The 11582-nt window shown below is 41.1% G+C and overlaps 1 protein-coding gene and 1 long non-coding RNA gene across 3 annotated transcripts in view; both read left to right on the forward strand.

Annotated features, from left to right (window-relative positions):
- The window catches only part of NSUN7 (NOP2/Sun RNA methyltransferase family member 7), a 64030-nt gene extending 55033 nt beyond the window's left edge, over window positions 1-8997 (forward strand). The window contains exons 10-11 of one of the 2 annotated variants that reach the window (XM_032334155.1): window positions 6671-6794; window positions 7844-8997. In XM_032334155.1, coding sequence (XP_032190046.1) covers window positions 6671-6794; window positions 7844-8473 — 754 coding nt within the window. In that variant the 3' untranslated portion in view covers window positions 8474-8997. The remainder of the gene's footprint in view (window positions 1-6670; window positions 6795-7843) is intronic. The other variant, XM_032334156.1, reaches the window with a different exon arrangement.
- A 54-nt stretch (window positions 8998-9051) lies between these two features.
- Window positions 9052-11520, forward strand: LOC116585019. Its single transcript, XR_004283433.1, has 2 exons — window positions 9052-9376; window positions 10042-11520. It is a non-coding gene; the product is annotated as an uncharacterized LOC116585019 (long non-coding RNA).
- The last annotated feature ends 62 nt before the right edge of the window (window positions 11521-11582 follow it).

An 11582-nucleotide genomic window follows, 5' to 3' on the forward strand; every position in this document is an offset into this window, starting at 1 on the left:
ATATGTCTTGGTGGGGTACCTGGCTGGCTCAGGCATGAGACTCTTGATTTTAGGGTTGTGAGCTTGAGCACAATGTTGGGTGTGGTGCCTAGTTAAAATTAAAAAATCAAGTCTTGGTGTGGATCTGCTTTTGTTGATTTTGTTGGGGGTTCTCTGTGCCTCCTGGATCTGGATATCATTTTCCTTCCCCAGAGGAGTGAAGTTTTTAGCTATTGCCTCTTCAATTTTCTGCCCCCTTATCTCTGTCTTCCTCTTCTGGGACCCCCTATAATAAGAATGCTGTCACAAGGGGGCGCCTGGGTGGCTCAGTCATTAAGTGTCTGCCTTCAGCTCAGGTCATGATCCCAGGGTCCTGGGTTCGAGCACTGCATCGGAAGGAAGACTGCTTCTCCCACTCACACTCCCCTTGCTTGGTGTTCCCTTTCTTGCTGTGTCCCTCTCTGTTAAGTAAATAAATAAAATATTAAAAAAAAAAAAAAGGGGATGCTATTACATTTGATGGAGTCACTGAGTTCCCTAAGTCTATTCTTGTTTTGCATAATTCTTTTTTTCTCTCTTTTGTTCAGCTTGATTTCCTAGGTTATTAATTTGTTCCTCTGCTTCTTCCAGCCTGCTGTCCATTCCATCAAGCATGTATCTCATTTCATTTATTAAGACCTTTATTTCTGCTATGTTATTCTTTATCTCTGTGTTAATAGTCTCATTGATGTCTTCCCCTCTTTTCTCAAGTCTAGTATCTTTATGATCATTGCTTTATTTTATTATTATTGTCTAATTTGGGGGGTTCCATTTGTTTATGGATCTCCTGATTACTCTGTAGAGGAGTTAAGATGGGAGGGAGCTTCAGCATCACTACCTTCCCAGACAGCAAGAGCTTCGAAGCGTGTGCAAGATAGTGCAGTCACGGGGCACCTGGGTGGCTCAGTGGGTTAAGCCTCTGCCTTTGGCTCAGGTCATGATCTCAGGGTTCTGGGATCAAGCCCCGCATGGGGCTCTCTGCTCAGTGGGGAGCCTGCTTCGTCCTTTCTCTCTGCCTGCCTCTCTGCCTACTTGTGATCTCTCTATCAAATAAATAAAAAAAAAAATCTTAAAAAAAAAAAAAAAGAGATAGTGCAGTCACTACTTCCTGGGAAGGTGTGAACTGTGGGCTCTGAATCCTGGCCTTGGGCAGGCAGGATAATGGAGCAACAACCACTTTCCTAAGCCTGAGTGAGGCAAGATGTACCAGCACAGATTGTGAAACAGGGTTTGGGATTTCTTCTCTCATAACTGAGAGACCAGAGGTCTGTACCCTTAGCCCACTCCTCCAGTGGGTCAACGATCATCACCATTCTGGCTGCTTGGAAGGGTTTAACCAGAGTGACTCACGTAACGATTTATGCTGGAGCAGCTGTTGAGAGCTGTCTCCCTTTGCATTCTGTCTCCCAGCATAGCCTGGGGAAGATGGACCAAGCTTTGTGAGGGTGAGAGCCTGTCTCAGAACCCGTTCCCATGGGGTGACTTCATATGGGCAAGGAGGGAACAGTGGGCTGAGGAGAAGAGAAGGTGGGGATGCAACATCATTCCAAGACATTCTAGGCTTAACGGCCCACCTTAGTGATACTCCCATATGAGCAAGAGGCTGAGGCAAGCCCACAGTTGGGCCCCCCAGGTCCATCCTGGCAGCAGGATGTGGGCCTTTGTAGCAAACCAGTGTTTCTCCCAAGAAGAACCTTGTAGAGCCACAAATTCCTGCTTCTTCAGCTAGCTCTCTCCCATCTGAATGTCTGGGCCTCCAGTTCCACAGTGAGATGGTTGGAGTGTGGCCACAGGGCAGAGTCCAGCTGGAATGGGTATGCACTGCTGCCTATGGCTCCTAAGAGGCAGAAGCTCATTTGCATTTCCAGTTGAACTTCAGCAAGTGGCTAAATATTCAGAAACAGGGCTTCCCTGACTTGGCACCATCATTCAGGAACTTGTGTCCCAGCCCAAGGCCACACCTACCACAGGACACTTTTAGGGCTTCAGTTGTATCGTGCTCCTGACACTCAGCCACACGATCTTGTGCATGGTCTCAGTGAGAGTGGCCACACATTCATACTTTCAGCAGCTGAAGAAAAGCTCACAGTCATACTTGGTGCTCACATAGACAAGTGGCTCGAAGTGGTTCTGGAAAACCTCGCCAACCAAAGAAGTTGCAGAATGACATGGAGCCAGCAGGACGACAGGGCTACCACTGACTCAGAGAGATCGAAGGCCTGTGGCTGACGAATGCCTGGCCTGCGCTGGGGGCCCCCAGCCCTCCTCTCAAGCATGATTAGTGCTTTAAATTTTCAATCAGAAGTGTTACTTACATCTGTTTCACTTAGATGTCCAGCTGTGACCTTGTCCTGTTCTTTCATTTGGAACAAATTCCTCTGTCTTCTCCTTTTGTCTGTCTCTGTGTTAGGAAGGTCAGCTCTGTCTCCTGTTCTTGAGGGTAATGGCTTTATGAAGAAGAGGTCCTGTAGTGCCCTGCAGTTTAGTGTTCCCTGTTCTCCAGGGCCTGGCACTTCTTGGAGTGTCTCTATTGTGTGCTCTGCTGTTGTGGCCTCGCCACTTTGTCCTTCAGCCCAGTCATCTGCAGAGGCTCCCTTTGTTGTGGGCAGTGTTTGGACTCTGGACTGAATGTGGTACATTTTAACTAAGTGTGCTCTGGTCTGCTTGTGAAATGAGACAGGTCTCCACTGTTACCAGAACCGAGGCCTCACCAAAACTCCTGGGTCAGGAGATATGGTATTGGCAGGGATATGGGCCAGTTTTCTGGGAAAGCCCACACTGAGCCTGAGGCAAGGGTGACTGGAAAGGACAGTTCTTCCAGTGGGGGAGGGAGCAGGGTTTGGTCTAATCAAGTTAGGTTGTGAGTGTCACTCCTGTGCCTATGCTGAGGGGCAGGGGAGGGAAATGATGGCAGCCAATTCCTTTGAGCAAAGAACCTCCCCACTCTTGTGTTCCAGGCACTCTGCAGATTGCCGTTTCCACACTGTATGTCTGCAGGCTGTTTGCCTACCTTTCCTCCAAAAGCAGTCCCAATGTCCTCCGAGTTCTCCCAGATACAAGCATGCTGACCTTTAAACTCCAGGGTTTAAGCCCTGCTGGTTAGAAGAGCTCACAAAACTCCCCTCTCACTTTTCAAGTGCATTGCTATGGGGATTCGTCTTTCCTATATGTTCTATGTGGTAGGGTATCTCTTGCTGGAGACCATGGATCACCCCACTACAATTGCACAACCTATTTCTCTTCCAAGCTGAGTCTCCACACTTCCTACATTCTTCAGTGTGGCCTCTTCTCTACCTTGAGTTGTGGAGTTTTTCTGCCAGTCTTCAGATCAAGTTCTGGGGTATTTAGGATGATTTGATAGTTATTAAGTTGTATGCATGGGACATGGTGAGCCTAGGATCCTCCTACTCTGCCTCCATCTTCCAAAAACTCGCGTAGGTCTGGGTTTAAAGGGTTCATGTGATTAGGTCAGGTCCACCCTGAATATAGGCATAGCTTAAGGTTAACTAATTTGAGACCTTAATTACATCTGCAAAATTCCCTTTCCCGGGTGTCTTATTTTCCTGGGCTGAATGATAAATTATCCCAAACCTGGTGACCTGTAACAAGAGAAATTTATTTTCTCACAGTTTTGGAGACCAAAAGTCCAAATGTCAAGGTGTTGGCAGGTTGATTGGCTTCTGGAGCCTCTGAGGGAGAATCTGCTTTATGCCTCTCTCCCAGCTTCTGATGTTGTTAGCCATCTTTGGTGTCCTTGGCTTATAGCTGTGTCACTCTTTGTCTCCATCTTCACATGGCCCTCTTCCCCTGTGTATCTCTGTATCTGCCCTACTTATAGGAACACCAGTATTGAATTTAGGGTCTACTCCACTCCAGTATTACCTCATCTTAACTAATGATATCTGCAAAGACCCCATTTCCCAAATAAGGTCACATTCTGGGTTTTGGGTCGGCATAAAATTTTGGAGGAACACTATTTAACCCCTAACAGTCCACTGTGGCTCCCTAAAATTGATGTCTGTCTTATGCATGAAATACATCCAACTCCCCCCAATATCCTCAAGTCCTCACCCATTCCAGGATCAACTCTAAATCCCAAATCTCATTTAAATATCAACTCCACAGATTCCAGATGTGGTCATCTAAGTCAAGTATGTGTGAGACTAATATTATTTATTAATTTATTATTTGAAGAAATGGCCTATAAGCTAGGGTTTAGAAATAATTTTGTTATGTGGGGACAATTTCTATAAGGTAACTTGACCAATCTTAATTAGGATTATTATTACCATTAGGAAAGACAGCATATATAGCTAAGATATATCACGTGTATCAAATACTTACTGGATATTTATTATATACCAGTCACTCTTATAGGTGCTAGAAATATATTATAAATTAAAACTGACAAAATCTCAACCTTCATATTTATATTCTGGAACTAAATATGTTCTAAATTGGTAAGTAATCATTATTTTCAGAGAGTATTCTTTATCTTATGTGAATAAATTTTGTTTGATGATTTCTATTTGTGTAGAGCACATATATATGAATAGGCCTCAGAAATGCAACTCGTAGGTTATAAGGTCAGTGAGAGGAATGACTGGCTCTCTTACCTTTAGAACCTACATGGCTATTATATTTCAGTTTAGTTCAACATAAAAATTTATTAAGAACCACCATTTGCATCACTCTTTGGCATGTCATTTGAGGTTATGTGTGTCTGCCTGTATCCTAAGTGACCCCTACATCCCCCTTATTCAGCTTATGTCCCAGCCACATAGAAATACTTGCTGTACCCTGAACACATTTTTTAAAATTATTTTTTAAATTTAATTTAAAATGTCATTTAAAATAAGTTTAAATTAAATTACATACAGTGCAATACTGGTTTCTGGAGTAGAATTCAGCAATTCATCACTTACATACAACACCCAGGGCCAATCTTAACAAGTGTCCTCCTTAATACCCATGGGCTAGATGAACGCATCTAGCCCATCCCCCACCACCTCCCTCCATCAACCCTCAGTTTGTTCTCTATTGTTGAGTCACTTATTTTTTCTCTCCTTTTTTCCCCCTTCCTTCCCATATGTTCATCTATTTTCTTTCTTAAATCTCACATACGAGTGAGATCATACAGTATTTGTCTTTCTCTGACTTATTTCACTTAGTATAATACCCTCTAGCTCCATCCATGTCCTTGCAAATGGCAAGACTTTATTCTTTGATGGCTGAGTAATATTCCATCATGTACATCAACCATTTTCTTTTCCCATTCATGTCAATGGACGTTTGGGCTCTCTCCATAGTCCGGCTGTTGCTGATAACGCTGTTATAAACATCGGGGTGCATGTATCCCTTCGAATTTGTACTTTTATATCCTTTGGGTAAATATCTAGTAGTGCAATTGCTGGATCGGAGGGTGTGAACACACCTTTGTATGACTCACTTGTGCTTTTGTTCATGTTCTTCTTTCTGCCTAGAAATACAACATGTTGTTGGAAACTTACTCATTCTTCAAGACACAGCACCAATGCTACTTCTGCACAGTCTTCATATCTGCTATCCCATGGCCAGGGTTAATTGTACCTTATTCTATATTCCTACATAATTTGGCTCAGCATTCTTATTGGGTGTTCTTTATATTATCATAAACTGATTAGTTTCTCCAACTAAACGGTGAACTATTTAAGAGAATTAGTATTTTATGTGCACATATTTGCACATAGTAGGCAAATAGTGAATGAAAAAATATACATTTAAAATGGTTTTAAATCACTAAATTCTATACCCAAAACTAATACTACGCTGTTAACTAACTGGAATTTAATAAAGACTTGGAAAAAAATGGTGCTAAATTTCAAAATACACAAAAATTATTAGCAAGACTTCCTGATACCTTAATTTATAAGGAAAAATGTTCATTGCTTTTATTAGTTATATTTTAATTATAAAAGCATGGGAATATAAGAATTATTTATTATTTATGAGTGAACCATTTACTATTGAATGAAATTAAATAGTAAGTAGTAAATATAAAAATACAAAACCAAAATGTTATTTTACACATAATAGTGATTAGAAATTATGTTTCTGGCACAAAATCTTTTCTTCATTATCCATTTTCTTGAGTACTGTGTAACAAATCCATTATACTCAAAAAGTGGTTGGGAAGAATAATATAGTTAAAACAGTAGGCCATTTTTATATTGTAATTGTGCCAAAGTAATCAAAAGAAGAAAGTCATATTACTTGTATTTTGACAACATGTGAAAGTAAAGGATTTTTTTCTATTATACCTTTGTAATTACTATCCGTGTTTACCTGTTTTGATAATGGAAGTCTTTTTGTTACCATATTAGCAACCTGGAAAGAAGTTTTTGATTTGCGGCAAGGTTGATATTCTTGGCATAGCTGTTCAAAGATTGAAGCCTTGGGAAACAAAATAATGAGCTAACATGAAATATTAGAGCTTTTAATTTATAATATTGTTCTGCTTTGGCATTTTATTCTTATTTGGAATTTTTGTTTAAATGATTAGATTAGATTATGATTAGAAAACATAATATAAGAGAAGCTGTTGCAATTTATGGTCTCTCAATCGGCAGACAAGCCATTCTAACCATTTCCTGTTTGTTCACATCTATTGCAGGCTTAGTCCTCCTGTCCTTCCACTGTGCTCCTTAAAGGAAATACAACTGTCTACTGATAAATTTTTCAGAATGGAACCATCTGGAATTACCAATGGTTGTTTTCTTTCTGTTCTAACAAGGGAGGTAAGGGGGAAGAACTCCAGACCATGTCATATGTCGGAAGTAAGAAACAATAAACCTTTATAAGGTTTGTTAAGAAACAACAAACCTTATAAAGAGGAACCTAGGTACTTTGTGAACATTTTGTAATGGTGAGGCTTATGAATACCCACCATTTGCACCGACAGGGATGAGACTGTGAGGAGATTGTGCTGAGTGAAATACGTCAAGCAGAGAAAGACATTTATCATATGGCTTCACTCTAATGTGGAACATGAGGAATAGCACAGAGGACCACAGGGGGAGGGAGGGAAAACTGGATGGGAAGAAATCCGAGAGGGAGACAAACCATGAGAGACTCTGGACTCTGGGAAGCAAACGAGGGTTACAGAGGGGAAGGTGCTGGGGGGATGGGGGAACCGGCTGATGGGCATTAAGGAGGGCACGTGTTGTGATGAGCACTGGGTGTTAAGAGCAACTAAGAAATCGTTGAACACGACATCAAAAACTAATGATGTACTATATGCTGGCTAACGAAAATAATAAAAAAATTAAATAGCTAAAAGACAGGAGAAAGAGTTACTACTATGTGGCACAAATCCCTATTTTTTTTTTTTTTTAAGTGTATTTATTTATTTATTTAATAAACTCCACACCCAACATGGAACTCAAACCCATGACCCTGAGAGCAAGAGTTGCATACTCTTCTGACTGAGCCGGCCAGGCACCCCCAAGTCCCTATTTTTATCTGTCTATTCCTCCTGAGCTTTCCTCCCTTGCCTGCTCTCCACCCCCACTTTCTAGGCACTTTGCCAACATCTAGTTCCTCTTAGCTCACATGGAAGAAATAAGTTCTAGAATTTCCTTTTTTCTATCAGATTTACAAATGGGGAATTTTACCAAAAAAAAGTCATTTGCTGAGGTTAATGGGATATATTCAGGACTAAGGCCTAAAAACAATTTTTTTTATAGTTATAAAGGTACTCGTTTATTTTTCCTGAAACTGAGAACGTTTGTGGTGTACACAGCAACAGTTAACTCCAACATTGAGTAACTGCTTCTTTTAATTGCAGCGGGACCCATCTGAGACAGTGTCTGTGAAAGACGTTTTGGCCCGTGCTGCAGCAAAGGGTCTGCTGGATGGAATTGAGTTGGGTAAATCTTCAAAACGGGAGAAGAAGAAGAAAAAATCAAAAATATCACTGCCGAAAGCTCCCACCAATGATAATAACAGCCTCCAAATGAAAATCACTGAGTTCCTGAATCGAGAAACTAATGTAAATGCTAATCGGTCAGAGATATTAACAACAAAAACATCTCTTCCACAGAAAAACGCAACTTCAGCTGCCTCCTCCTTGCGGGTCAGAAAGCCCAGCAAGCCTGCCACCAACCCCTTAGTGCCTACGTTTATGAGGAACCCAGCTCACCCCAGACCCCACGAACGGCAGACAAACTTCCTAAGACCTCGCCCAGAAGACAGAGTGATTACACTGAAACCTATAGAGATTGTTTTGCCTCCAGTAATGTTGCCATTTTCAAGTCCCCAGGGGATCAAATCTCAGATACCAACTCAACATTTTTACTATCATTGGGTTGCACCCAAGACTGGTTACTTTCCCTCACCAGCAATAACCAGAAGAGGGGAAAAGCCTAAAGAAAACTCACCTTCCTCCCTACTCAGGCATCCTCGACCATGGCTTTGACTGTCTGGATTTTTTTTCAGGGGTCAAGAGCAGTTGATTTTTCTTTTTTTTTTTTTTTTTTGGAAGTCTGATATTTCTCTGAAGGTTAGATAACCCTACACAAGATACTCACCCTTTGGGTCACTTAGTGTCTTCTACATGTGATATTACCTTCAAGAGAATGAAGACAAGTAAGAAACAATAATGTAGGCGATTCAACAAAAAGTCGAAGTCCTGTATTTCAACAGCTCAGTGCTGATCTGTTCTAGAACGTCTGGCTGCAGACCCAGGACCAGCTGTTAGAACTTGTCTCCCTCTTGCTAACTTTCAGTTTGGACTCGGGACACCGTTTTAAGAGGAAGTGGCAACAATTTTTCCTGAAGGGAAACACGGCCTTATAACAGACTCAAGGCGGCTTGTGAAGAAAGCGCAGAGAGGGAAGAGACGCTGGCCCCTCGCACTGACTTTAGCTTGCTTTTCCGTATCTGCTCAGTGGTGGTTTGACATTTTCAATTACTATGGAGGTCGATTTTTTTCCTTAAGTATCAAAATATTCTTAAACACAGGATGGCACGAGTTTTTGTGATGTGGCTGCGACTGAGTCGGAGTGGGACGAGCGGGAGGTTCCGAAGTTCCTGGCGTGGGTAGTTCAGCTCCTTGCTCGTTATTACCAGAGCGAGAAGTTTCTTGTCGGGGGAGCTTCCAGGATCCCGAGCAGATGGAACGTCGCCCGCTCTCCTGCTGACCGTGCCAGATACGGTTGTAAAAAAGGGACCGTACACAGACTGCCATCTAAGTAGTAGTAATCTGAGGAAGAGGCAAATCTGCTGAATACAAGTGACACCAGTTACTGAAGAAATCCATAATGTCTGATTCTGTTCCAAGATCAGGTGAAATGGTAAAATCTACAAGTCATTCCGAATGGTACATGGTAATCAAACTTTGGTAAATCATTTCTGATGCGCAATTCAAATACATTGTAGTGCTACGTTAACTATATTAAAAGTCAACTCATCTTGAATGTAGTATCAATTGCCTACCAAGAATTGGTATGATTATCATTTCTGGGTCTATTGATTCTTTTTTCATCATGGAAACAGAAATTGTCTGACATTGAATCAAATAAGTTACAAGTATGAAAACTATTGTTTAAAAATGTTCATAAACTCATTAAGTTTGAATATAAAGTTCTATTTTCAGAATCCAGTTGTGTTGAACAGTGTTATGTAAATTCCTAAATGTTCAATTCAGGTGGCATGATTTCACGAGAACATTATCCTCTTCAAGATAGAGTTTTAGGCCTATTTTCAATCTAATATTCGAGTCTTTCTCACTTGAAGTGAGGATAAACAAAATGGTGAATTTCATTTTAGTAGGAATAAAACTTTTTGCTGGAAATTTACATTTATCAGAATGTATCAGTGAAGAAAGGAAAGAAGCTTTTTTATCCTTGAACTTCCATTTTAAATCCCCAAAGAATTCTCTAGCTAATTATGACTTTCAAAAAGTGCAGAAATGTTTTAAATGCCCAGCTTAATTTACTGATTTTGAAAATTAAAAATGATAGAGCTCTTTGTTTCAAAAATAAGGTCTTTTGGCATACTCCCTGCTGTCTGGTTCTGAGCACTCCAGGCCTCGAGAGACTGGACAGACAAGCACAGCTGAATTAAACTTCGTTGGGTCAACGGCTGGTATTTTATTCCTGGGATCGCTTATCCCTCCTGCCCTCTTCCTCTGCCCCAGGCTGAAAAGCATCCCATTGTCCAAAAGTAGCAGGTCTGAGATATTATATAAACTCTCACTGTGGAGAAATAGTTCAGGATATTTTTCTGATAAGCTTGTGATTCATGTCATTATCACAACTTAAGCCCCTTATTTTCGGTATCTCATAGTACGCATCTTGTCACCGTACTTCTCGTTAGAAATATATGGAGATTTTGAAAGATTCATTGAGGCTGTAGTGTTCTTCGAGGGTCTTCTAAGAAGGACGTGATCAATTAAGCACTTTTGTAGAATAAAAAAAGGAAAAAGACTTTGGACAAACATGGAAGAAGGAGAATATTGATTACACTCACATTTCCCTTTCTTGAACTTCTTAAGGTGCTGCAAAAATCTAAAATAATGAACTTACTGGTAGATTTCCAATAGCAAATTTGATCTGAAATTACTTACCACTAATATAATACCCAAAACCAAAATGAAATTTTGTTCCTTCAAAGTAACTGCCTTTGATGAAATAATAAGAAACTGGGATGAGGCGGTGGGGGGGGGCAGTGATGCAAGATGAACCCCCAAAATGGGTACACATTCTAAATTCCACTTATCTTCGTACGTCTGACAGTTACAGTAGCCCAGATCTAACTGGCTTTTCTGGTCACCTTGATTTTGGATTTAGTGCCTGTACAACTTTATTCTTCGTCCTCTTTAAAAAAAAAAAAAAAAGATTTTATTAGAGCGAGCAAGTGCGTGCACAACCGGGGGGACGGGAGAGGGAGAAAGGGAGCCCAGTGCAGGGCTGAATCCCAGAATCATGAGCTGAGCCAAAGGCAGTCACTTAACAACTAAGCCACCCAGATGCCCCTGTTTTTCATTCTTTGACATCAGGTTCTTAAAAGGAACGAAAGCCAGACTACCTTCATAAGAAGACTGCTTATACAAGCCTTGAGTTGGTGACTAAGGATGCCAGCTGTCCTTCCTGATCACCAGATAAGGGCAGTGTGATAAATTATCCAAAATTTAAAGCTGCTTTCTAGTTCATACCAGGTGACAAGCTGCAGTAACAATCTTCAGAGCAGAATCATTACCAAAATGATTTGTAATTTGAGGTAAGAATCACCTGAAAAGAAAACGACTAGCGTGGAGACACTACACTTGCATTTCCACTCCTGTGGCTACAGGATTGAGAGGTCAGAGAAACGAGCCAGACATTTTGTGCAGCTAAGTTTATTCTCACAACATAGTACATTAAAATGTGTAAAAGTGGTCGACAGCAAACGGGGCAGAAAGCAAAAGCAAACGTTCTTTCGGGATAAACAAGCCGCTTTGTATGGCAGGGAGTGCTCTCACGGATAAACCGCGAGTGCAATCTTCTCTCTGAAGCTGAAGTAAATTAAACTGCATTTTCCTGGCT

Source organism: Mustela erminea, chromosome 2 (genome assembly GCF_009829155.1).
Source record: "Mustela erminea isolate mMusErm1 chromosome 2, mMusErm1.Pri, whole genome shotgun sequence".
NCBI lineage: Eukaryota > Metazoa > Chordata > Mammalia > Carnivora > Mustelidae > Mustela > Mustela erminea.